The sequence below is a fragment of the Podarcis melisellensis genome, assembly GCF_964234715.1.
Source record: "Podarcis melisellensis genome assembly, chromosome: 5".
In the NCBI taxonomy this organism is placed as follows: domain Eukaryota; kingdom Metazoa; phylum Chordata; class Lepidosauria; order Squamata; family Lacertidae; genus Podarcis; species Podarcis melisellensis.
In genome coordinates, this window is record NC_138537.1 from 52,979,724 (window position 1) to 53,007,441 (window position 27,718).

Genomic DNA, 27,718 nt, shown 5'->3' on the forward strand with positions numbered 1-27,718 from the left:
AGAGGATAAAATTCCTTTGGGAAGCAGTTGCCGGTCCACGTACAGCATGGATTCAATGATGAACAAAATGTTATTAAGCAGGAGTAGCATTTTTTTAAAAAAAGTAATTCTATCTTGTAGTCTGTAACAATAGAGTTTGTGCCCTATCTTCCCAGGTTTAACACAATTCAGAAATGCAGAACACCTGAAGAATATTTCAGATAAAGCACAGGGTTTAGAGATTCCCCTGCTGCTAATGCTGACACCCCTTGAAACAGTTTAGAAGAGCCACTGATGGAGCTGCAAAAAGTCTCCTATTCAGTGTTATCCAAGTAACAAGACGATTGGTTTGCCCAGAAGAAAAAAACACTTAACAGTCTCAGAGAACACATGAAGCATTTTCAAATTGCTCTAAATATGTAATATGGGACTTTTGTCACATCCACTTCTTATTCAGGATTAGTATTTTTCTAGAATTGGTGTCTACTGAAACGCAAGTCTATTTTGTTTATTCATTGGAGCGGACTATTTATCCAAGTGAAGTGCTTCAGTGCATTCAGAGATGAAACATCTGCACCCCCTAGCTGTAGGTAGGTAACACACACAGTTATTGTATCTAACTTACATTCGTTTTCAACTCAAAATTTATTGAGGCAGTTGTGTCAGTGTATCCACAAAATAAGTGAGAAATAACCCAAGTATACCTTTTGAACAACTTCATGATTTATCCCAGTAATACTCGGTGCACAAACAACCCAGCCTCTGTACAGGTTTGTCACATGCAAGCCACCCCAAAATACAAAAACAAAAAACCCCAAAACATTTTAACTAAGAATAAGCCACAGCTCAGTATACTTGTTTCAACTGCATTTCTGTTAACCAAATGGCACATTGAGGAATTTCTAAAATAAGGTATTTTAACAATCTGGTTAAAAAAATTCTTGGGCTAAATATTTCTAGATTTAAAAAACATCCCCAATTTTTTTTTAACACTCAGTTACTATACAACTTATAGGAACCGTCAAGTAGGTATACAAGGTTGTCAACCAAAATATTTACATACTGAGTAACAGAAAGCAAAATAATTCAGGTTTCTAGTGACAAAAGGTATTGAAGAATTAAGGCTCTTTGTATAGTTATGTCACTTTACATAGTAGCCAACTTTGGAAGTGTCAGTCTTTCACATTCTTGTCAATCTACTGCAAATATAGCAGCAGAGCATATTAAGTATTATTTTGAATAATTACATTGCTACTTCTATCTCTGAGCATGCTTTTGCAACATTGCAGTTAGGTACAAACTTTTATGTAAAAGTACAAGTATGACTGCTTAAGCACCATACTTTGGAAAAAACTGCTTCCCCAAAATCAAATGCAATTTTTTTCACTTCAAGCAAACAAGATCTGGAAAGATTTAATATGCTCCTGAATGTGGTTAACAAGTGTTTGCTCAAGTATTGCAGTTAGCACTGTTTTTCAGCAAAGACTGAAATATTTATACCAGACTTCAGTTTCTTCAAACATATGGAAAAAAATAATTTGTGGAAAAAAAGCTATTTCCATGAGTATGTCTTCTGAATGATGGCTTTGTGGTTAATGAAGAAAAACTGTCTTCTTTGATGTAATGTTTGGTCCACAGCCAAAACGTCAGGATTTACTGTTCAACTAAAAGCATCTTTAATGTCATTTTTCTTAAAATCTGTGATGTAAAACACTGAAGACAAAAAAAATGGAATGGTAATCTAAGAATCAGGTTGTTAAATATTTCTTCCTAACATACCAACATTTGTAGTCAGAACTGTCTTTATTGACTTTATTTTAAATTTTGTACATAAAGAAAACATGTTCATATCCATCATGAACACAAAACTTAAAAAGGCATAACTAGAAGACATTTGTGTCCTTCACCAAAGCAAATGCTGTGCTAAAGGTTCCAAACATTTTCAATTTTCAAAATAAATATTCTCTCTCCTCCCTCCCCCTGCCAATGTCTATATTCCAGGCTTCAGAATAATCACTGGAAATTGAAACCTATCTTGAAATCACACTTCTAAACAGAGTCCCAGCTCACTGTGTTTGGTAACTTGCCATACCATAGCCAGCCTGATTGGGTATTACAGGAGCTGCTTGTCCCTGGGCAGGCTGGGCACCAAATCCACTCATCCAGGCTGCAGATGGTGTTTGACTTGATTTTAAAATAAGAAAAGAAAAGAAAAAGGAATGAATTATTTACTGGGGGAAATCGGGCATGTTGTATTTTGCAACTATCAAATTCCAGAACTGAGAGATGCTAAAATGTTGTAACATGACTTGGGAATTCAAAAGATATTTTGGTTAAATCAATATAGTTTCTCTTTGTAAATAATTACATTTAAAAATACTGACTTTATTACTATGCATACATTCAGACCTAATGACAGCAAATAAAAAACAGTGAGTGTCAGGTTCGTTGTGTTCTCTTCCTACCTCCTGGTCCATAGACAAACTATAGTTTGAACAAACCAAAGTTCATTTTTTAAATGAAAATTGCAGGGTGTGTGAACCCAAGGCTCACAACTGCTTATTTACATAGAACAACAGAAGTTAGTACTGAAGACAAACACATCACCCTCATGTCCCCCATTTCATCAAGGTTGAAAATTAGCATTAATATAAAGTATGAGAGGTGAGTTTAGAGACAGTAGATTTCCTTCACCAAGAACAAAAGTGATGCTAAGTAAGGCACAGGCAAAGATTCCAGATCAGAGTTTAAACTGTCTTAGAAAAGTGTCTGCCAACAGTAATTTTAGTGAAACGAATTACTTACTCCACACCAAATCCCTGTTGATTCCACGCTTGTCCATACATTCCATAAGATGGCACTTGCCACCCATTGGCCACATACTGTCCATACTGCTGTGGATTCCCATACACTTGACTCCAATGTCCCCACTGACTGTAATCCACCTAGGGATTAAAAAAAGGATTAAGATTTAAATAAACTTGAAGCAACAGAGTGCACACTGAGTATATAAATAGACACAGACTCCATCAACTAAAATTAGCAATTTAGTGGCAAGTAATTTAAGACCTATATACACATTCAGCAAACTGGGCAAAGTACACACACTGTGGGGCAGGTTAACTGCAACCTTCCACTTCGATAGGACAGTTTGCAAATGGTGCAGTCACCTCTAGATTTCATGCCCTAACTTCAATCACTTAGAGAGATACATGCAGAGGCTGTAGGAAACACTATACAAACAATCCAATTACCTGTTGGAAGTTTTTACTTATATCTGGCGATTCTTTACCCCAATAGCATTTAACAACATGGCCTTCAATTGTAGTTCCATTTACTGAAACAATGGCATGTGCTGCACTTTCATGAGTTGAAAACCTATGAAACAAAACATGAAGTCAGATTTTACCAACATATGTGCAGAAATGGCGCAGTTAACATATACTATTGTCTACAGAAGCATTCGCCAACCAGGTGCCCACCAGATGTTTCAGACAACAGCTCCTAACCCAAAAGCTGCTCTGTATTTTGCTGCATGAAAGTGCAGAGAATGACGTAAGAAGAATAAAATTCTTTGCTTGCAAAAATGATAGCTATTAATACAGCATCAATGTACATTGTGCTTTATAAAACAAACACAAATAAATCAGGCATGCCCCTTTCCAGATGAACTTACAAACTTAAATTTCAACAGAAAATAAAAGTCCAATGGCAGATAAGGCAGAACCTGAATCCTCAGCATTCAGGGATTTAGTGATTTAACTGTTCAAGAACCTCCAACATAGATGTCCTAAACTCTAAAAAATACATGCAGAGCACCACCCACACCATTCAACATGTTATCAAAACAAGTTACTTCTAAATGCAACTCCACGTCTTCTTTTAAAGGTTCAATTCTTCCTTTCTTTTTAAGGACAGTAGATTTTGGGTAACATTTTCATGTTTTATTCTGTAAATAAATTGCTACTTTAAGACATAAATAAATAGTAATAATTGTCCTACCTCACAAATGAGTAGCCTTTTCCTGGAAAAGCTCTTGTTTCCATAATCTGTCCAAAAGGTGAAAATGTCTGTCTCATCAACTGATCTAAAGGTAGTAACATTTTCTGTTAGAAATTTTTATGATTAATGGCTTCAATAAATTTCTTATAAAGAGAAATGCGATCCCTACCTGTTAATCCAGAGGCAATTCCTCCGCAGTAGACTGTACAGTTTTTAGGGCTTGACTGATTTACTACATCTTCAAATCTCAGTTGTTTTGTGCTATCTGAAAGACAAATGACACTTTAAATAATTGCTTTTCAGTTATCTTTCCATTTCATAACAATGAAATGATTCACATTTACCAATACACCCCAGCTGACCTCCTTTTATTCACTTACTTTCTTGTGTACTTTTAGGGGCAGGCGGTTTCCGTGTTGCCCAGTTAGTTCTGATTTGTCGACCTCCTAACCACTGGCCACCCATATGCACAATTGCATTTTCTGCATCCTGACAAAGCAAAACAGATTCTGTTTTCAGAACCAAAACACCTGCAAATCTGAAATTTTTTACATACATAGTCCAATAAGCTCTGATCACTGAAAAAGTATTGTACAGGTGTGCTCTGTTGCTACTTTACACACTTTTAAAAATCACGAGATACCAATGGAGAGATGCTTCGTTCTCTTTCACTGATAAGTGTATCAGAATTGCTAAATTGCTTCCTTAATAGACAGAGCACTCAAATTTTGTGCACACAGGTCCAAGCAAACATAAATTCCACTCATAAAATGGAGCATTTCTGCCTCCACAGAACAGTATTCCTTATAGCAGAAGAAAGTTGGGCCACGTCTCTGCACAGTGGTACCTCTACTTACGTGCCACTCTTGTTATGTATCCTCCAGGATACACACACAGCAAACCCGCAAGTATATTTCTGGGTTTCTCCCCGTGCACATGCGCAGTAGCGCTCTATCACACTACGTTTGTGCGCAGAACATGCACCTCCGGTTCTAGAAACCTCGGGATCCGTTTGGAGCTCCGGAATGGATCCCGTCCGCAACCAGAGGTACCACTGTACTAGAATTAAAGGATTTGGAAAGTTGCCCTTCACATGCCTTTTTATATTAATATCTCAAACACATTCAGTGTCAACAAGTGGCAAAGTTTCTGACTGCTTACCAATTTATTATAAAACGATACAAAGCCATATCCTTTAGATTTTCCTGTTGCCATATCTTTAACTACCCGTGCATCCCTGGGAAGAGAAGCACAGTTATATGAGGAAAACATTAAATATTTTCAAAATAAAAACTAAAAGGAACCACACACACTGTATTGTGAGCATAATTTTCCCTATTATAAACTCAATAGCCCCTATAACTATAACCATTCCTAAACTCTCCCTATTGCTTCTTTGCCTGTTAGAAAAAAAGCAGTAGGACAAAAAATAACATGTAATAAACATGCAACCTATCCATATAACCTGCACTTTCTACAACTATGTTCAGATTTGAAATTTTAAAAAAGGAACAAAGTTTCCTTTTCTAATACTCTATCTGCTAGGGTCCTCTTCACTGTTCTATAAATTACTCTAACATTTCTAACTATTTTTACCATGCATTTTCTAAATAAATGCCCTCTGCCTAGTGATATAAAATATGAAATATTAAAAAATTGAAAAAGAGGAAAAAAATAGGAATTAAAAGGCATACATGGCCTGTTAACAGATTTCTTTATTTTTCTTGGTCAATTCTCTACCATCATTTTGGAGTTTGGGCAGCTGTAAATTTTGAAAAATTGACATTTTCAGAAATTTAAGAAAGGAGAATAAAACTAACAACAATGCTAAGCACACCAGTACGAAAACAACAAATTTTACACATAAATTTTAGTGAGTAAGTTAAAATGATTGGAAATATAGAACTGCACTGAATATAGAATGTTAAAATGTAAATACTAAGATATGTATATATAAATAATGTATAATAAGAATAAATAGAAATGAGAAAAAAATCTACAACTGAGTTCCAGTGTGCACAGTTCCTTGCAGTTAGCTTCAAGATCCTGTCCATTCTTATGAGCAATTCTGCAAAATAATCAGAATGCTATTACTTTTAATTGTGACTTGGACTTAAGAAAAACTGCAGGTCTCAGGTATAAATAAAGATTGAGAAATAGCAACCTGTATTCAACCTTTTTAATATTTGCTCGCAAACAGTACTACTTACCACATTGAGATAAAAAGCAAAGTAAACAAAATAGACAAAATAAGATTTACGTTTCAATTGAAAATATGTACAGATTGTATATAGAAAAGATTGTTTTTTTTAAGCAGAAATATATTCCTGTAAAGTAACACAAGGTGTTCAAGTTTTGTTTTGGTGTTGTTAAAAGGACAAAGAAAACAATAGAAGAAAACCTCTGAAGAAACTAGATTATGCAACAAAAGAGACAGACATGCTATAGCACTTAACAGGAACACTTGCAATGTTTAAAATGTTCAATTAAAAAACTATAGTTATTTGGAAATCTATTCCCAATTTCTACTGTCTAAAAATAAAAGGTTGTTTTAGAAGGGCACACTTGTGCACCACTACAAACAAAAGCTGCTAAACTTACCAAAACGTTTGGTTTAATTTCCAAATGCATGAACTCTAAATATAACACCACTACTTGTCAAAATGATAAATGTACACTAGATTTTATTGCTTTCTACACTACCTTATATAACTTGCCTGTAGTTCAACACTATCTACAAAATTATCAGATGAGTACAAAACCTTGATGTATCTAACACACAACTTTATGTAAATTCCAAGAACCAAAACATATTTTCTTGCCAGCAATGTAACCCATTCACCACCAAACATACCAGGTGTTAAAAGCATGCAGCTTTCAATTGATTTGATGCAGAGACCTTGTTAATTTTTGTGGGGGGGATAACTGAATGCAAAGAAACCCACAAGATCACTGTACCCCACCCACTGCCCATTATCAAGAAGACTTTAAAGAAACAATCCGAGCAAAGTGAAAGACATTTAACTTGATGAACAAAATACAATCATGTATTATGACTTGTTCTGTATTAGTGAATTAAGATACAAACTAGGATACTTACGATATTTTACCAAAAGGAGCAAATGCTGACTTGATGTCTTCTGTTGTTATTTCTGGACTTAAATCTCCCACAAACACATGGAAGTGATCTGAGGGAAAGCAAAAACCAATTAAACATATTTCTCTTAACCAGCACTTTAGTTCTCAGCGTAGACAGGGGTGCAATTCAAACCATCTTGTGTTTAAATTTCCAAGTCACATCTGCATTTAACCAGTAATTAAACTTGTTCAGCCAAAGAGTATCTATGAAGATTATAAAACTGAAGCTACTATATAAAATCAAATTGCAGTAAGTGCATGAGCTCAGCTCTACAGTCATACCTCGTGTTGCATTAGGTTCATGTTGCGTCTTTTCGGCTTGCGAATGCAGCAAACCCGGAAGTGTATACTTCCGGGTTTTGCCGCGCATGCACAGAAGGGTTCCGCGCGCTTTGCACATGCACAAAAGTGCTCTATCACGCTCCGCCAACGGCACCCCATAACAAATCGTATCCGCAACTAGAGGTACCACTGTGCTTTAATAGTTGATTTTGGTAGAATTGTTACAAGCATTACTTACTTGATGTATCTTTTTTCTGGCTACTTGGTGTTGTTGCCCAGTTAACCTTTACTTCCTGGAAAAAAGAAAAACATCAGTACAAACATAATTTTAGAATACATGCATAAATTCAATCAAGATACAGTCTTATTCTAATAATAACACCAACCAATATTAATTTTCAAGGTACTTCTAAGTAAGAACATAGTCAAAAATGCTTGTCATGGATCATAAATTAACCTATTAATTTCATTTACTATGTGTTATTCGTTTTCTTTTCTTTTCTTTTTTTTTGCAACGTACCTTTCCCAAAATTTTTCTCCCATTCATAGCAGCTAATGCAGCAGCTGCATCCCTGTGTTCATAAAATTCCACAAAGCAATAAGGGTCATTGCTTGTATGCTGCAAAACAGAAAATCCAACAGAAGAGTTGACCCTTCTGCTATCGGGTTGCTGAGAAGAAAATCCAGGAAAATATATTACTTAAAGCTAGAAAAGGAAGTATTACTACACACGCTTATAAAGTAACCTTAAGAATGGTTGTCCATTGTTTCACACTGTCAGTTTAAGATATAACATTCTGCTGTGATCCTGAACTAGACAGCAGCACATAACAATGCTGCATGACCAGAGCAGCACACACCGATTTCTCTTCCCAATGGATAGTACTGATAGCAGAAATATTCTTGATCACCTGCTGAGGGGGAGGGAGGCATAGTTGAATCAGCCACAGGCCATTGGTGCTGTCAAAACTGTCATAGCCAGCTATCTATGTGGTGGGCATAAATACAGCACGTATCCAACAGAAGGACACTGAATGCACACAGTGTTTATCACACCTTTGCACACTTACGACTAGATCCAGAAAAAACCTGTGCACAAATATCTGTTTTGGCATAAAGATTGCCTTTACTAGATTGGGCTATGCAGCCTTTGCAATTTGCTCATTCATCACATAATCTTTAAAAACTGAATTCTCAGACATGATAGTTATGGAAGGAAAAAAACTCTGCCTGATATCTGGGGTCACTTTCCTGTAGCTAGAGAGACAGAGTTGGTTATGCACATATAGCACCTCAAGCACTGATAATTCCCAGGGTCCAGATTTTTTGGGGTGGATGAACAAATATTTGCAACTTTTACAAGGTAACAGAACCAAGATACAGACTAGAAGTTTGAACTTTTGGGTCTTACAGCAAAATATACTAACTTAGCAATCTGCAGATGGGGAACAACAACAACAACAACAACAATAACAATACCCAGCCACTCTAAGCAGCTTACAGTATATATAAAACATAGTAAAATACAGTTGTAACTTGGATCCTGAAAGCCCTGGAACTCGGATGTTTTGATTCCTAAACGCCGCAAACCCGGAAGTGATTGTTCCGGTTTGCAAATTTACTTTTGAAACCTGAACGTCCGATGGGGCTTCCGATTCCTGCAGCCAATCAGAAGCCGCAATTTGGTTTTTTAATGTTTTGGAAGTCAAATGGACTTCACACACACACATCATATATCTGCCACCACCAGAAGACCTAAAATTGTAGAAAAGAGAGACACCTGCCAGCAGGATGGCCCTTGCACCACTGCAGACTCCCTGTCATGCCTGCAGGGAGTTTTGTCAATGGAGATGTCCCCAACAATAGGAAATGTGTTATACCTCAGCCCCTGGAATTGACAACTAGAGTACAGACAGCAGAAAGTAATTCCGAAATTCTGCTTGGGGCAACTCCAACAAATGTAGGGCTCAAAAATAAGGTCCACTCTGGGTAAGCTCACTGACACTGAATAACCAAACACACAATGGGACTAGCAAAAGTTGATCAAGACTAATTTCCATTTTATTATTTTCAATGAGATTTCAGTAATTTTTGCTGGATTATGTCCAGCGTAGTTTCAAGGTTCTTATTAAAAGCAAACAATCTAGCAAGGGTTATTTGGGAAAAAAATAAAATGATTCATCAAAATGTAAGGTATGTTGCCATGTCAAAAGCACAGTCTTTTCCTGAAGCTATGAAAGCCAGAAATAAGGGTGTAACATAGGAATGGCATGCAGCACCTATCTTTTCTGGGTCCGAAAAGAGCCTGACTTTGATTCTTCTTTACTTTCAAGTGGCCTTTTAGCGAAACAAGATAAATATTCAGCAGTGGTGAAAAGCATTGGGGTGGGGGCACAGCAGGCAGCAAGAAAGATAAGCAGAGTATCTAGGACCAACAATGCATATTGTACTGTATATATGATTTATATAGGTTTTTGCATGATAATGCTTTAAAATCCTGGACCTATTCTTTTTACAGCGTCACTCAGGGAAGAGAGATCTTGAACTTGCTCAGAGTCACACAATGAATCCCAGAACAGGCAAAGCTTAATATACTGCCTTTGTTTGTGAAGTTATGACTCTAACTGATGGAACATATTTTGATTATCCTGATGAAACAAGGATAGTAGTGATTATCATTATGGTACAAGAGATATCATGTATCTCAAGTATTTCAAATAAAAATGTTTAGCATACATACTTCAGATGCAACTATTATTGCATACAATAACTTACACCTGTTGTTTCCCAGACCTGAGAATCTTTTACCTAAATCCTTTAAGGATTTAAAGAAATCCTTAGTTATTAACTGCATGTTTTAATTGATTAAAAATGAATTCATTTGCATACAATTGTTTCACAGAAAAGAACATCCTATATAGTTTACAGATAATCTATACAGTTATAAATAATCTATATAAATTATAGATAATGGACACCATTTTAAAAGAGGCATTTCCTCCTGAGCAGGAGAAAAGGGAAGATTGTGCCTCCCTCTGCACTTTATGTACTAAAAATTTAAAAAATAATATTTTAAAGATGTAGTGCATGTTTAAAAGGCACATTTCAAAAGATTTTTGATTCAATTAATCAATCACTAACTGCTGCAGCCCTAATAGAAATGTTTTAGGTAGCAAGATCAATAATTACTTGAATTTTAAAATGAAACAATATTGACATAGATTAGACTGAAAGAGTCTTACCTCTGTTATCATTTTACAGCTTTTGCAGGGTCCAATTTGGCTGAATAACTGAAGTATAAGTACTTCAGTCACATCTCTGGAAAGATTTCCTACATAGCTAGACAGACAAAAGAAAAGGTAATGTTAATCCTATCATTCATCTCAAAGGATAATCTGTGCACTTTATTGAAATATCAGCTATCAATTGTGTAAGCAGAAAATATAGCACCTGTTAATAAACTTTATGAACACACTATTAAGTAGTCCACAGCTTTTAAAACTCTACTATGTATTCATCAAATACTGGTAAGTACTAGCATTGTTGTCATTGAAGTATCACAAGTATGCTGATCAGTTATGTTGCTTTTTGTTAGATAAACCCTAACCCAGAGTTGAGGAACCTGTGGCCCTCCAGATGATGATGGACTCCAACTCCAATCAACCATAGCCAGTATGGCCAATGGCCAGAGATGATGTGAGCTGGGGCTGAGTAACATCTGGCCAGATACATGTTTCCCATGCCTGCCTTAATTCTTGTGGAGCACAGGAAAACTAGGCTACAGTTTCAGAGATGGGCAGTCATGGATGCTACCAGTACTTTCCCAAGTTTCTTTTTCAAAAGATACCTCCACAGAATCCAACAAATGAACCTCTAAAGGCCAAAATTCAAAAAGTTTGGCACAAGAATTTTAAAATGGAAATTAGTGCATGCACGGGAGTGCCATTTTCATTTCAAAAAGTCCTTGCATGCATCAGAGCCTGTAAGTTTTTTTATTTAACCCAATGAAATTTAAATAGTGTGCTGGTTCTGTATGGGCACCTTCCATTGGGGTAAACATTACTCAGAAAAATTTGGATATAGTCCCATTGAAAATAATGAACATAGTTATGACTAAGATCTACTCTAAGTAGGACTTAGGTGGATACAATCCTTCACTTCTGTTAGAAATAACTATACTTTCAGAGCAGGAAAGGGCTGACAATTTACAATCAAGCGATTCATATACTAAAATAAAACAGGTTTCTAAAAATAAATTTCAGCTTCATTTGAGAGGCAATGTGGTGTAATGCAGTGAGTGGTTGAAGCAGCCTTTCCCAATCTGGGATCAAAGTTAGATGACAATCCCCATTATCCCTAGCCAGCATGGCCGAAGGACAGAGATGGTGGCAGTTGGAGTCCAACAGCACCAAGGTCCAAGGTTTGGGAAGGCTGGGTTAAGTACTGACATAGGATCAAAGACAGATTCAAATCCCCACGCAGCCATGAAGCTCAATGGGTGACCATGGGTAAGTCACCATATATCAACCTAAAGGATTCAGGGAGTGGGAACTATGTATGCTGCCTTGACCTCCTTTGAGTAAAGGCATGATGTAAAGAAATAATAAATGAAATGCTGCCAAGGGTTGAAAAGCCACATGCCATTTCCCAAGGATTAAAAAGCTTTTTTCCATAACCACTGGCTATTAATGCAGCACTAAATAAGCTTATTCTAATACTACCTGTATGCTACTATTGCTCCTAATAAAAATCCATAGTAATAAGTCAAATAGCTTTCTTAATACCACTTTGAATCTACTTCTAAAGCAGCAATATCATCATATGTAGTGCAGAATATTACTGCAGATATGTCACTGGGGATCTCTTAGCCAAGGTTAGATGATCAGGAGTTGGCTTCTACCCTTCTCTAGAGCAACTTTCCACTCACACCCAACTTAATTGCCATTAAAACATACATCAGCACTAGTTATTGTTAGTGCTAACCACAAATAGAAGTTGAAAGGACATTACAGATCCTGGCAAAACTGTGGTTAATGCTACTGAGGTGGTTAACACTGGTTTCAAATATCTCTTAATCTCAATTAAATCAGGAATAGAAAATGTGCTCTACATTGGGTAAGGAAGCCCACTCTCAAGCAATGAACTACAGTTCAGAGATCCCCTGAATTAGGTCTACAGCAGGTGATAATAGCTGAATATTTGAGATTTCTCTGGGTCCAAATTAAACAACCTTTCCATAAAACTAGTCTGCCTTTAAATAATATGACAACCAGAAGCTAATGGCCTTATTGTCAGTTGTCAAAATGCTGTAGTGCAAATACTATATTATGTTTATCAAACAAGGCTGATCCTGCTCAACTATAATGTGATCGCTTCTACTAACTAGTACAAGAGTTTTTCTCATGATCCATGAAGCATCAATATTTTATGTGCATATACCATCAGTCTTTAGTAATCCTCAGTTCCGCAGCCCCTGCCAGCTGGGGTGGAAAGCAGGCAGCAGGCAGAAGCCCTACTCCATACTTCAAATAGGTGAAGTAATCAGACTCAGATCAGACCCAATTCTGACCTGTGACAGCAGTGGGGATTGCATACAACTGAGGCAAGGCTATCTTCTGAAGGTGTCATCAGGGCCCTTATGTGGCTCAGCTAATATATACAATGCAAATTTTCAATTTGTATATAACTTTAAGCCTCAGTGTCCAATAAAAAGCTTATTAAGGGGGGGTATGAATATATGGGCATGGGACAGTACTTGTGGATCAGGAAGGTACTTTGAATGGGTGCCCAAGAGGAGATCCTTTGCAACACCACAGGAAGTTCTATAACAGATGTGGGAAATCTTTGACTCTTCAGATGTTGTTGCACTACAACTCCCATCAATCCCAGGAAGCATGGCTGGTGGCCAGGGGTTAAGGGAGTTGTATCTGGAGGGTCAAATGTTTCCCATAACTGTTCTGTAAGATAGATGCCACTGACTTAAATCTAATTACAATATGATTTCAGTGACCAGCCTTGAGCAAATGACAATCAGCTGAGGGCCCGTCCCCCGTCAAGATTGGCCACTATTTGTAACACAGGGTCAGTAATACCAGGTCCCATTGTTCTTATGAAGTACCCTGAGAAATAGCAGAAACATTTTCATCATTTAGGAGGGAAAGCAATATATATGAAGTATTTACATATCTTCTCTGATACTTTTGAAAACTTAAAAAAAAAATCACGCACACAAGAAAGTGTAAGGCATATGGAAAATGAACAGAAAAAGTAAGGAGGCTATTCAATGCAGACTAATTTGCAAGCCTTACCCATGAATCACATATTGGCTTTTGAATGAATCCCTTCAACTGAGAAAAACAGTTGGTAACATGAAGCCAGCCTATAGAAGCTCAATGTCAGTTTTGATTTTTTAAATTTATTTTTTTAAAAGAATACATTTAACAACTGGTGAAATGTCTATTCTGAATGAATATTGTAATCTTAAGGAACACTGAAATAGAATATTTGAAGCACACTAAATATTTTTCAAGCCATTTCCTATAAGAATACACAATTAACTTGGCAAAACCATAAATAATGAAATAAAGGCATATACTATACCTCTATAGGCTGTCTCCCTAATTCATGAGACATCACTTATGCTGCATTGACAGGCATAGTATAGAAACCTAGATAGATAACAGGAGTAGTTTATATTCTGACATATATAGGTTCCAATACTAGGTACTGTTGCTGCATGTAAAATAAAACATTTATACATCCTCCATCTAGTAGAAGGGAAAAATAATTCAAACTACATAACTAACTAAGGCTACAATTCTATGCACGGTTACCTCACTTGGAAGTGAACATTGTTAGGCTCAAACGCTGTACCTAAATACATCTATGTAACTGGCATAATAAATCTTGTGTACTAGTGGTACATGTTACTTGTTATACAAGTATACAATTTATAACCAGCAAAATGAAACCTAGATTATTTGTGTAATACAGTGTCCTCTACATCAGAAAACAAACAAGAATTTGTTGGTAAACAATGTGAAAATTACTAAGACGTTTAGGAAATGTTTCATTTGAAGAACAAGTTTACCATGTATAACAACAGCTAATAAATCTTAAAAGTGAAAGTCTGCACAGATTCCAGGCTTTTGTTTTTTACTAGAACCCCAAGGTACACCAGCCAGAACCTGGTTCAAAAAACATATGCCAGGATCCAGACTAGGGGCACAATCCAAACTCCCACCCCCTGCTGACAGGGCTTCACAGAGCAGTGGGGCTACTGCTGCACCTGAAAGCCCTGACACTCATGACAGCTGCAGCAGAAGGAGGTGGGCAGAATGATCCAAAATTGATCGCTCCACCTGCTCCAGTCTAGTGTAGTTCTGTGGTCCAATGTGGTTATGAAATGACAATGAGACTGGCTCAGGGTGCTGGGTCAGTTCGGTTCCACCTCCATCCACAGAACATCATGCCAGTGGGAGGTACTGACAGTGGGCCTCCCAGCCAGCCAGCCAGCCAGCCAGCCAACTCATTCAATGGAGGACCAGCTCAGTCAGATGAGAGACATCTCTGCCTAATTCAAACTCACTCCAGGCCAGCAAACGAGACGTTTGAGTTGCTTTGTAAATTAGTTGAAAGTAGGTTCCATGGAAATCAATGGGGCAAGTTAATCATGAATAAGTGGAATCACATTATTTCTATGGGAGCTTAAAGTCAACCAATTTAGTCTGGATCAAATTCATTAACTTAGAATTAAAGAATTCAGAGTACAGTAATTTCCTTTGAGTACTAGAATTGGACATAATTCACAATCCTTCAAAACAAAAATCCACTTCGCCTTTTTCATTTCAACAGAGAAGAGGGGTCATTTTGTTGTTGCTAATGTTAAAACCCCCGGAAAAGCTAGAAATCCTTGCCAACCCACTGCAAATCAGCCAGAGATCTACCAGCAGATGTAGCTCCACCTCCTGCCTACCCTGGTCAGTACTATCTTACCAATGGGAAATTACACAAATTGAAAATAAATTTTAAAACTAAATTAGGAAACAGGAAACAGAAAAAAGAATTCACCTGCTCTCATCTCAATGTCATGCTGATATTATCCCAGCTCCAAGAAGGGGGGTGATTAGCCCATGGTTCCCCAGATGTTGTTGAATTTGCCATGATGGCTGGAGCGGATCGGGCCACCAACATCTGGGGGCCCACAAGTTATCTACCCTGGCCCTAGAACCTCTTTCATGCCTCCTGCTGTCATGTAATGGACAGCTCTTAAAGATCTTACTTTTATTTGATTTACTGAATGACCTTTTGTTCTCTACTGGCACCTTTGACATTATGCATCTTGGACCCTTGTGTGCCCCTTGTTGTGGCAAGAAATCCCTGCCTAGATTATATGAGCCACTATATTTAAGGTGTTTATTAACTTTTTGGTCCAGTATTGTTAGGAACTGACTCCATGACTTGTATGTAGTCATGAAGGATTGTTAGGAATTGCACCTTTCTTTAAACTTGTGTCCCCATATGTTGCTCAACTACAGCTCCTAACATTCCTGACCATCAGCAAAGCTGGGTGGGGAGAATGGGACTTGTAATCCAACAACATCTGGAGACCGGAGGTTGATGAACTCTGGATTACCTGACCCTAGGACATTCAAGCTTTGTAAGTTTTACACAGAAGTGTCCTAAGCACAAGGTTGTCTCTAAGACAACCAAGTATTAAATGGCAGTTTTTTATTTTAAATAACTTTTTATAAAAGATGACAAGACATTTCAATACATCATTCACAGGCATAAATCTTTTAGGCACCCACAGAACCAGATGCTTGATATTTTTCCAGCCCTGTTTCTCAGAAATTTGGATCCATCGGAAATTCTCCCTTACAGGGCAAAAAAAGATCAATGATTCATCTACAAGCATTGCAAGGTAAATTAATGGCTTGCAAAAGTATAGCTCAGAGCATATCTATTATAGTTCATGAATTCTTTCAGAGCAGTTGACAAAAACTGTGCCAATTTTTAAATACAAAAGAACTCATTCATATTGCATTCTTTTTATTCCTCTTACATCACATACGGAAATCCTAACTTTCTAGCAGAATGGAATTTGAACACAGTGCATACACCAGCTATATATATATATATATATATATATATATATATATATATATATATATCACTATTCTGCAAAGCTGTTGAATTAGGACTGGTAGCCATTATAGTGTTCCGTGAAACAGTACAAGGATGGCTGCACGTTTTCTCTCTACTTAAGGCCAGAAGACAGAATGTGAGCCAAAGGCAGACAGCTAACATAGCGTTGTACTCCAGTTTCTTAAGAAAGGAAACAGTGCAAAACTTTGGCAGCTGTGCACATATTCTTTTGGCACAGAAAACAGAGCAAACTGGTAAGACTTTATAGTGCTGATCCAGGTTTCCAAGAAGTATGGCAACTACAAGAGGGGAGAGTGAATAAGTACCTCTGTATGCTTTCTAACAATGTGCAGTTTAAAAATGCTTTACTCAGAAGTAAATTCCACTGAATTTCAGTGAAACTTAAATTCAAATAAGTTCAAAGGATGAAGATAACACCAACTGCAGTTGGGTTCTGGGTACTTTTCCAGCTCTGATTTCCAGCTTTTCAATCTATTAGAAATACTCCTGCACGGGTGGGTGGATCAATTATATCACTGGGAATCCTGAAAAGCAAATTTGGTAAAATCTGACATAAATTTAGTTTTGCCAAACCTCTTGCTTGTTCTCATTGATAAAAACTTGATTAACTTGTAGCCAAGAAGAGAAAAATACCAAGCATCTGGTTATGCTCTAGTCTCACAAACATGTTGTGCACACAATCCTCTAGCATACAAAACCTTTTAATACTGACACTTCAAATGTTTATTCAACTTTTTTTAAAAAAAAGCTAACGCAGTGGACATTTGTCAGCTGCATGCTAGTTATATTTAGTATCCCACCACCCTGGCACATCCTGTCATTTCTCTCTTCCACTATGCACAAAAGTGACATTCTGAACTCAGGCTCTCAAGTCAGTTAAGATTGTTTCCTAAAGATTCAGAGTAACCAGAGTTGGTTTCAAGCATGCAATCAGAGTGGAGACAAAGTGGCCAAGTAAATAATGTTTGATTGACTTCTTAACTTTTGTGGACTGGGGAAAGGATGGGAAGACAGACATGCAAAAACTGTTCTGAATGAACCACAGCAGCTGAGTCATGATTTCCATACAGAAAGATTATACTCCCAACTCATTGTGACTGAAATTAAAACTACAATCTGTTTAATTACAATGAACATTTTGAAGCTAGCTTCAAAATCAGTACAGTACAAGAAAGCTAGGTATATACTACAAAAGCTGTCTTCCACTTCCAAGGATATGGTCCAGGACAGAAGTGATGAACATGTTCTTGTAAACACACTTGTACAATGTAAGATATAATCACAATCCTGAGGAACTCCAAACTTTAAAAAATATATACTTTCCCAGTGACCATGGTAGAAAGTTGCTTTAAAATATTAGAGAAAAAATGCTAAATGATTAGAGTAAGATTGCAAATTAGGTTTTTATTTTATCTTGTATTTTATCTTGTGAACTGCCCTGAGATCTTGTGATATTTTAAAAAATAAATAAATAAATAAAAGGTTGTCCATTATCTTCCATTTTTACTGTATAAAGCATCCAACATTTTTTCAAGAGCAACTAAATTTTTTACATTAGAGGATAACAACAATGTTCTCTATTTCCACAAGTAAGTTCAACAGTCAGATACAAGTTATGTATACTGTAAGTCTGTTATTTTATATTTACTTGCTTCCTTCCCCTACAACATGATGCTTCCAACATGGCTAACAGCACTAAACTTGCTAGTTCCCGAGCTTACTACCTCAAAATTTAAGTAGCACTGAACTAACGGCTTCTGCTTCATCAGTAGCTTACTTAAAATGCTTTAAACATGTTTACATGCATTAGACAAAGAAGTGGTGACCTCATTTATACACTGATTGCTCAAAAAGCCCCACTACCAATGTTGCCTGGTTGTCACATTTTTCTCTCCTCTCACACTTCAGAGGTGGGATATGAGAGCTAAAACGAAAATCATTTACTTGATCACAATCAAAATACAGCAAACATTTTGTTTAGAACAATTATTCTGCAAAAAGGAGGGAAAGAGGGTTTGGCTTGCAATATGCCTTCTAGTACAGTGAGCATATGGTTCGTAAGACACATTCTCTCTGTTTCACAAATACAAAAAGAACCTTATTATTTCATGGAACATACATTTTTATCCCTCACTCAGGTTTTTGAATCATAAAGACATCCCTTTCACTTGACTATTCAGTTTTATTCTCTTGAATTCAGAATGCTGCCCCCGCAATATTTTCTCCAATATATGCATCAGGTCTCCGGAGGATCTGATTACCCATATCTTCATCCACACCTCTCTACCTACTGACCTTTCTCCCCTTCTTGTTTTACTGGCCACGATTTCCGACACGGAAGCCTCACTGACCCAAGGCTCCCACCCCCCACATGCCTCACAGAACTCCAAACTCAACATATGTTAAACCCAGCCTGTTGACACGATTACAACAGCCCTAGTGTTCAGGATCCCACAGAAGAGCCCCGCGCCTCGTGGAGAGTGAGAGGTTTTGCTCTGTTCCGAATCACATCCTCTCCCAATTCCCTTTTGGCGAGAAGAGAATTCGTGACCCCTTGGCAGGAGGGCCCAGGACCCACATCCACGTAGGACTGACGTTACCCTGACAAGGGACCAAGGGCCTATGAGTTATGGAGCGGAAAACGTTTCCCCAAACCTTCCCGAGGTGGGGAAAGGATCCCCAGCCCCACAATTCCTGGCATGTCGCAAAGAAAACCATTTTGGGTTGTAGCTCTGGCTCCAATGAACTGTCTTTCCCCTCAATAGCACGCTTATCTTTTTTCCCCACCACCAAATCCGCCTTTCCTGAGGCATATCAACTCCTTCCCCATTAAAGGGATCTACTCGATCACCTCATAATTGCCTACCATTCCTCCCCCCCCGACCCGCTCGTTGCCACGACTCCCCTCCCCCTCGACCCTCTTCGGTCCCTCAAGAGGCGCCACCCCGTGCACGTTCCCGCCTGTCAGAGAGCCCTCCACCCCCGCCCGCCCCCGGTCTGCCCACCTGCGCTCAGGTGCTCAACCCACCCACCCCAACCCCACTCACAGTGTCTTGGGCTGCCCGTCGTCTTCCATCGCGGCGAAGGAGGGCCGCTCGCAGACGGACCCAGGACACCGCGCGGAGGGGGGAGGGGACTACCGGTAGGCTCCGACAACCGGGAAGGAGGGGTGGGGTGATGGGGGGGCTTTTTTGTAACGAAACGCGAGAGCTTCGCGGCCCCTCGTCTCACGTCCAGGCCCCCGGCAGAAGCAAAAGACTAGGACCGAGAGAAGGCGGGGGGGTGGGGGAAGAGGAGGAACCAGAGATCCACAAAATGGCCGCAGCCGCCAACCACTCAGGAAGCGGCGTAACACGCAGGCGCAGCAAAAACACTTCTCCGGCTTAGCTTTCCCCCCTCACGACTATAGAGAAAGACCGTCTAGAGCGGCGCGAGCGCGCCGTTCCGGTTGGGCGGAGGGAAGGCGGGGCTTCGGGAGGGGGAGGCGTCTCTATTTTACACGTAAGATTAGGACGTTTTTTGCGTGCTAGTGAATGGAGCAGGGGAGGGTTCTGCACTGAACTGAAGACATACAGTACAGTTTAGAGGGCGTTTATTATTTTAATAGCCAATTGTAGATTAAAAAGAAAGAAAAAAGAATTGTATTTATCAGTCGCCCAGTAACTTCGGTTCTCCGGGCGATTGTGTAAAACAATATATAAAATGACAGATACTATAACTGTAACGTAATAACACGGAGCAACATCTTAACACATATTGCTATCAAATAATACAAAGCTTTAAAAATTAATAGCCAGGTACAAATCACAGCATAATTTCAAAAGATTGCAAATACAGAGCTGTGAAAATAAAATGCGTGGCATTAGAATTATTTTTTTGTTAAGTTATATGCCGCCTCCGCTAAGGAACTCAAGGTGGTGAATGATTCTGACCCTCATTTCATCCTCACACAGGTAGAATACACTGAAGCGGCATACGCTACTAGTGCTGGTTTGTGGAGCTGTGTACACATGGCTAGCCACAATCCACTTTGATCCTGTAGTTTTTCGAGAAATACTGTGTTTTGATGCATTTCCTCCGAAGCCAGCTTCAATCTGATTTGAACAAAAACCATAGGAAGTCATTTACACCCACCCACTTGCATGGACAGACAGCAGGGACAGAACACACCCAACAAAACTGAAGTGTAAATTGGAAATGCATCTGCTGGGAGGGGAAATTACCTTGGTACGTTTTAAGTCAGTAATATGTATGCAACCTAAGAGATAGTGATTGGCCTAAATTCACCCCATCTGAACCTGGGTCTCTCAGGTCATAATCCAAATAATTTAACAATTAAAGTGGGTTCAAGGCAAACCTTTCCAGGGAGGCCATTCCATAATCAATAGGCCATAGCTAATAAAACCTCCCCTTTTGCAACCACCTGCTGGATCTCATATTGAAGCAGCACTAGAGTGAGCTTTTCTGTAACCTGAACCACGATTTATGTGGGATCTCTTTTGCTCTGAGTTTTCAACATGGATGTGATTTAAGGTGAATACAGTATAGATGTTCTACTAAGTGGCTTAAAACAAATTGCATTCTGCAACATTGGTTTTTAGGGTAAAAAATGTGTGGTCAACTGCCTCCACCACACTACTGTTTGTGTTGCATCACTGCGCAGCTGTAGTTTTGGATAACAAGGAGGCTTTGTTTTTTATGCAGATGTCTGGTTGAAGACACATTTACCTGAATAAACTATTCAGATTCTGAACTGCGTTATGCTAGTGGGCAATATTATCGTGGCTCAGATAATTTCTCTCAGGGATATTCACTCTTGCTTTGAGACTCATGGTACCCCTGCCCGTATGGGCCAGTCGTGTCCGACTCTAGGGTTGCGTGCTCATCTCGCTCAAGAGGCCGTGAGCCAGCGCCGTCCGAAGACACTTCCGGGTCACGTGGCCAGCGTGACGAAGCTGCAGCTGGCGAGCCAGCACCAGCGCAGCACACGGAAACGCCATTTACCTTTCTGCTATAAAGTGGTACCTATTTATCTACTTGCACTTAAGGGTGCTTTCGAACTGCTAGGTGGGCAGGAGCTGGGACCGAACGACGGGCGCTCACCCCGCTGCGGGGATTCGAACTGCCGACCATGCGATCAGCAAGTCCTAGGCACTGAGGTTTTACCCACAGCGCCACCTGTGTCCCTTGAGACTCCTGATTATGAGACTATATTATGAAGAGAGAGAAAACCTGGATGCCTGTGTAATATAATCATGAGTGTAATGAAATGCAAATGCAATACAGAATTAATGTATTGCAAAATTATTTGCAGATCTCTGTACATTTTTTATGCTTTTTACAACACAGATGTTTTTCATCTAGTATCTAGCATGTTTAGGCAGGGGAACCTTAGACCTGGGGGGACCAAGTGTAGCCAGCCAGCCAGGCCTCTTCTAATCAAAGCCAGTGAGGGTTATGGTATACCTGCACTCCCTCCTTGAGTACTTTTGCATGGCTTAAATGTGTCCCTGAACTGTGATAATGCATATTTCTTGCCTGGAGAGAGAATTATCTGTGGAGAAACCTCTGCATTTTAAATGGTTTGAATGTAGCCTACTGTACAAAGGCAAGAGTCACATCTGTTATGCTTCCGACTTTTGCCTTTGGTCACGGTCACCATGGTATGAAGGCCCTGGAAAGTTGCCCACGAGGGAATGTGGCCCTCGGGCTGAAAAGGTTCCTCACCTCAACAGAGCATTTTGCCTAGCATTTGTTAACATCTTTGCCTAGTCCACCACTGCAGGAAGAACCTCATGAGTAGACTCAGCGGACACCCAGACATATGGTAGAACTGTCATGCCCTACTTTACCTTATCCATAGTGGGTTGCTCTTCTTCAGATGCTCAACCATGGTATCAGTGGAGCAGCTTTATTCCCCAGACAGTGGTGCTGGCAGCAAATGTGTATTTTGACATGGAGACCGACTCTCATACCAATGGTCCAACTCCAAAATAAAAGGACTGGCACCTGAATATTTTACATGTGTGGAGTGCATGCATACAAGCATTCCATAACCTGCAAATATGTACGTTGACATGTGACAAATGTGGAATGTTTACTTTTCTGGCAACTTAAAAACAATTTTTTATTCCTTGCTGATGAAAATCTCAGGCAAACTCTTTGGTTTCTTTTAATCCATCAGGTCATAACAAAGGAATTATGAACATTCAAAGATAAAATGATGGATGTTTTCTTATTTAATCTCTTCATCCTCCCCACTCCCAAAAAGTATTAGAAAAGTCTGTTATTTCAGCACCTTTCCCTCCCTACCCCCATCATTAAACTAGCTCTTTGATTAGCAGTACAACTTAATCAGGAACTATCTAGGACCTTTGCACGTAAGATAGTTACTGGAACATAAATAAACACAGTGTTCTTGCCAGCTTAAAGAAATGTCATCCTGACAATACTTCAGTTCCAAACCACCTAAAATGCAAACATAAACCTTGGATCTATGCTGGTGTCCCTACTTAATCATGGTATAAATCAAGACACTCTTTGGACACAGTCCCACGGAGTTAACCAGCATGTGATCTGCCAAAAAAGAGTCAGTAAAGTTTATTAATAGACAAGAAAATTTGCTGCCTTCATGCTAACAAAGAAAGGGGGGGAGGAAACTCCTGGATTTTGCAGACACTTGTTTTGTTTGCTAAAAAGGTCTCAGGTTTCTCTACAAACAGTTAAACACGATAACAGAAGAATTATAATCCTCTGTCTTGTTTAGTTAAACTAGTGGAACATGATTCCTCTGCAGAATGACCTAAGCAGACACCTGTCCAGTTTTTAGCACCACTGCTGAAATTCTATGACTTTCTTCAGCAAACTGAGTTTGGGCCAAATTCAAAATTGTATAGTGATTAGGATTCTAAGGACCTTTACCATAACAATTTTTGCCAAAACAAATGTGCATGTCTTGTGCAACTTTATTGAAAATTAACACACTTCTCCTGTTGCTTGTAGGCATGTTCTGCTTTCCCCCTTCTCAAACCGTATTTTGTTCCTATAAAAAATAATCATCCTTCACAAGGTCAGCTAATAGGCACAGCACTTGAAGGAAACACAGACAGACACAAAAACACGCACTCACACACAGCACAGACAGCCAGGTCACATTCCTCAGATAAGGGAACAGTAGGGAATTGCCCCCCCCCCTTTATAACCCACAACTTTAACTACAAATAACCCCATTGCCTCTGCCTCTTCATTGTGTTTGAATTGTTACTAGCCAGCCTCTCCACAAGTATTTTTTGCTCTATAAGACACACTTTCCCCCTCCTAAAAAGTAAGGGGAAATGTGTGTGCGTCTTATGGAGCGAATGCAGGCTGCACAGCTATCCCAGAAGCCAGAACAGCAAGAGGGATTGCTGCTTTCGCTGCGCAGCGAACCCTCTTGCTGTTCTGGCTTCTGGGATAGCCAATATTTTTTTTCTTGTTTTCCTCCCCCCAAAACTAGGTGCGTCTTATGGTCTGGTGCGTCTTATAGAGTGAAAAATACGTACCTGCCTCAGTAATGTGTAGCTAAAATGAGCCAGATTTGTAAGGTTCTGCTACCTGATCTCACAAAGGTAATTTTACTCATGGCAAGTGACCAAGTAACTGGCTAATGTAAACTTGCTCTACTTGCTGTGCAAAGTGACTATACCAGATGTATTTTTGCATTTTCTTGTTCCTTTTCATTTTCCTTGTCTGTACGCCTTGCATCTAAAAAGAAAAAAAAGAGCTGGATATATAGTCCAGTGTTTCCCAAACTTGGGTCTCCAGCTGTTTTTGGACTACAACTCCCATCATTCCTAGCTAGCAGATCAGTGGCCATGAATGATGGGAATTGTAGTTCAAAAACAGCTGGAGACCCAAGTTTGGGAAACTCTGATATAGTCAGTTCTTTTGATGATTAAGGTTGAGAGAGAGAGAGAGTGAGAGAGAGAAACAAGCACTGACAGTATGATTGAGGGGAGAGAGAGAGAGACACTGCTACACTATATTGCCTTGTTTACATCAAAAGACAGCTGTAGTAACAGCACATTAAGCACTAAAAAAATCAATGGAGATGGAATTCACAGCTGAATGCTCAATTTTCTCTGGTCCATTATGTGCTTAATAACACCACTTCCATGGCTGAGTTTATACAAGCATTTTTTAAATTAAAATTTTCAGTAGAACTGCAAAGGAGGAAGAGCTCTTAGAATTTCACCAAATGCTGCAGATATATTTTTTTTAAATACACATAGTATCTCTGTTATTTTCAAATTGCCCAATACAAACACAGACGCAATTTACATACAATGCAGCACATATGATGACCATAGCTGTCAAGTGTCCCTTATTTAAAGAGACAGTCCCTTATTCCAGCGCCATGTCCTGCTGCTGTCCCTTATTGATAGATGTCCCTTAAATGTCCCTTAAATGATGTCCCTTAAATTTCAAAGGAAGCAGCTCCTCTTCCTCCCTGCCGGCCAGGGAGGAGGGAGGCTCCAACTGTGTTGCTTGGCTGTGTTGCTCACCCAATAAGAAGTCTAAGAACGACTGGGGGGTGGAGCTTGCATGCCTTGTGTGTGGCTAGTTAATGCAAGCTGAGGGGGTTTTTGAATGCTGGACGCCATTTTGTTGCACGTGCTGCTGCAAACTTTGCAGTGCAAAGCCAGGCCGGGGAGCCATCTTAAGTTGAGGCTGCATAGGCCTTGTGGTGCATGTGATTCAGATTCTATTCAGTTGAACCTCTGGTTACAAAGTTGGTTGGACAGTGTTCTCGAAGCTACCAGCATGAGTTTGACCAGACTGCAGGAGGACAGGAAGACTGGAGTGCCTGGAACAGGTGAGGCTGCAGGTCCCTTATTTTCAAGGCTGCTGGTCCCTTATTTTCAAATCTGTAAATTGACAGCTATGATGATGACCATGGAGTTATTTATTATACTGTAGTCTCCAGTTTAGCTCAAGTTTGGATATAGCACATGTAGTGAATAATGCTTTGTTGCAGTAGTATATCTTGCACCCCACTGGCATAGCAAAACTGCCAAATCCTAAAGCATCTCAGCTGGAGGAACTCGAGTAAAGGATTGCATCCCTTACCTACCTCTCTGTAAAACAAAACTTGTAGAGGAATGACTTGTAGGCTTCTAAACAAAAGACTGGCAGGTAGCTGCATGCTACAATAGTTTAAAAAGATGGACTGTAACAAAAACATTTCAGGAAAAGACTACAAATATTATTATTTTTTGTTTCAGCCACAAGGTCTCCTAAAGGTAAAGGTAAAGGTACCCCTGCCCGTACGGGCCAGTCTTGACAGACTCTGGGGTTGTGCGCCCATCTCACTTAAGAGGCCAGGGGCCAGCGCTGTCCGGAGACACTTCCGGGTCACGTGGCCAGTGTGACAAAGCTGCATCTGGTGAGCCAGAGCCGCACACGGAAACGCCGTTTACCTTCCCGCTGGTAAGCGGTCCCTATTTATCTACTTGCACCCGGAGGTGCTTTCGAACTGCTAGGTTGGCAGGCGCTGGGACCGAGCAGCGGGAGCGCACCCCGCCGCAGGGATTCGAACTGCCGACCTTTTGATCGGCAACACCAAATTACTCTTAGTCTTGCATAGGCAAACTTCAGCTCTCCAGATGTTTGGGACTACAATTCCCATCATCCCTAGCTAACAAGACCATAGTTAGGGATGATGGGAATTGTAGTCCCATCTGGAGGGCCGGAGTTTGCCTATGCCTGGTTTAACCTCTGGTTTGCTAGTAAAACTGAATTACCATGTTGCAAAATAATGCATGTTTAAAAAGTGTGTCACCAACATAAAAAATACGGTACTTTTGATTAGTGATAACCACATAACCTCTTGTAAGGAGTTATCTACTTAGGAATGGGTATCAGCCACTAAATTTCAATACTATCATGTACAGTATAACTATGTATAACTATGGCAATAGTGCAGCAAGCTGAGGTGCAAGAAATCCATTGCATAAACTTCTGCCTCCTTTCACTGTATAACTTTGTCATCCTCTCATTTGCAAATATAAATGTAAACAAAACCACATAAAACTCATTCTGGAGGTGTTAAGCCAGGGTATGATCACCTAAAATGTCACTCCTTCACTTCCCCATTTTCCCACAATACCTAATCAAGAAGTTTCAGTGCCCTGAGGCACCTGCCAGAAAAAGCAACAAATACTGGTAAATAAAAACCTCCCACTACCCAAACAAACAAACCCTGGATGGCAGAATGAAGATACATTTTGAAAAGCCTTTTATCAGACATTCAGGAAAAAATCCTCCTGACCAGCAGTATTGGAACACTTATAATCAGTGATGCTGCTTCTTTTTTTAAAAAAAGTGTGTCAGTACAGTACAGTGGTACCTCATGTTACATACGCTTCAGGTTACAGACTCCACTAACCCAGAAATAGTGCTTCAAGGTTAAGAACTTTGCTTCAGGATGAGAACAGAAATCGTGCTCCGGGGGCCCGGTGGCAGCAGGAGGCCACATTAGCTAAAGTGGTGCTTCAGGTTAAGAACAGTTTCAGGTTAATAACAGACCTCCAAAACGAATTAAGTACTTAACCCGAGGTACCACTGTACTCACCATGAAGTTATTACAGTGCCACACGTTTAACATGGGGGGGGGGAGCTGCAGGTACTGCGTACACGAGTACCCCCAGAAAAAGCACTGCTTATAACACCCCAATCAGACTAGAGTAGTAGTCTTTGTATTTAATTTTTAAGCCAAATTTCTCATTCCCAGCATCACATGATAAGGACAGGTAGGTATTAAGCCCTCCTCAATTGGCAGAAGCCCTACTTTCTTTTCTTTTCTCTTCACCTTTCTTCTGGTTTCAAGCCTGGCCAGGTCCCATTTTTCTCTTCTTTTCTTCTTGGCTGTGACATCTCAAAATCTTAGATTCCCCCTTCCGCGTGACCCAGTGCCACCAAATACTGCTCCTTTGCAGAAAAAATATTCTCGGGTCATTCTCTGGCCACGCCTCAATTGTCCACTTGTTAATTCTTGCCCTAAACAGTTTCCGAAGCTCCACAAAATCACTACCTCAGCCTTCTTCCTCTGACAACCTCCACTTTACTTTCTAAAGCAAGTGGCCCTATTTTCCTCCTTTCCTTACAGACC

The 27,718-nt window shown here is 39.5% G+C and overlaps 1 protein-coding gene across 5 annotated transcripts; it reads right to left on the reverse strand.

The window, feature by feature from the left end:
• Positions 1-605: 605 nt before the first annotated feature.
• On the reverse strand, positions 606-19,917 carry TIAL1 (TIA1 cytotoxic granule associated RNA binding protein like 1). Of its 5 annotated transcripts, none has more exons than XM_081912922.1 (14): positions 19,617-19,915; positions 14,002-14,069; positions 10,644-10,740; positions 7,922-8,020; positions 7,640-7,694; positions 7,082-7,169; positions 5,143-5,218; positions 4,362-4,470; positions 4,151-4,246; positions 3,982-4,066; positions 3,234-3,357; positions 2,785-2,924; positions 2,072-2,163; positions 606-1,692 (listed from the first exon to the last, which is right to left on the reverse strand). In XM_081912922.1, the coding sequence occupies exons 3-14, from the start codon at positions 10,653-10,655 to the stop codon at positions 1,640-1,642; spliced, it is 1,029 nt and encodes a 342-aa protein (XP_081769048.1). In that variant the 5' UTR covers positions 10,656-10,740; positions 14,002-14,069; positions 19,617-19,915; the 3' UTR covers positions 606-1,639. The 5 variants fall into 5 exon arrangements, with proteins under 5 accessions (XP_081769048.1, XP_081769047.1, XP_081769046.1 ...); XM_081912921.1 differs by having other exon boundaries at positions 7,922-8,071; XM_081912920.1 differs by lacking the exon at positions 14,002-14,069 and having other exon boundaries at positions 19,617-19,917.
• Between the last annotated feature and the right edge of the window lie 7,801 nt (positions 19,918-27,718).

Excerpts from the sequence above, each read along its gene's own strand:
- TIAL1 (XM_081912918.1), bottom strand. The coding sequence starts at position 19,645 with ATGGAAGACGACGGGCAGCCCAAGACACT. Across the intron at positions 8,072-10,643 it reads GCTGTAAAATGATAACAGAG|CAACCCGATAGCAGAAGGGT; the intron begins GTAAGACTCTTT and ends TTTTCTTCTCAG. Across the intron at positions 7,695-7,921 it reads GGAGAAAAATTTTGGGAAAG|GAAGTAAAGGTTAACTGGGC; the intron begins GTACGTTGCAAA and ends TCTTTTTTCCAG.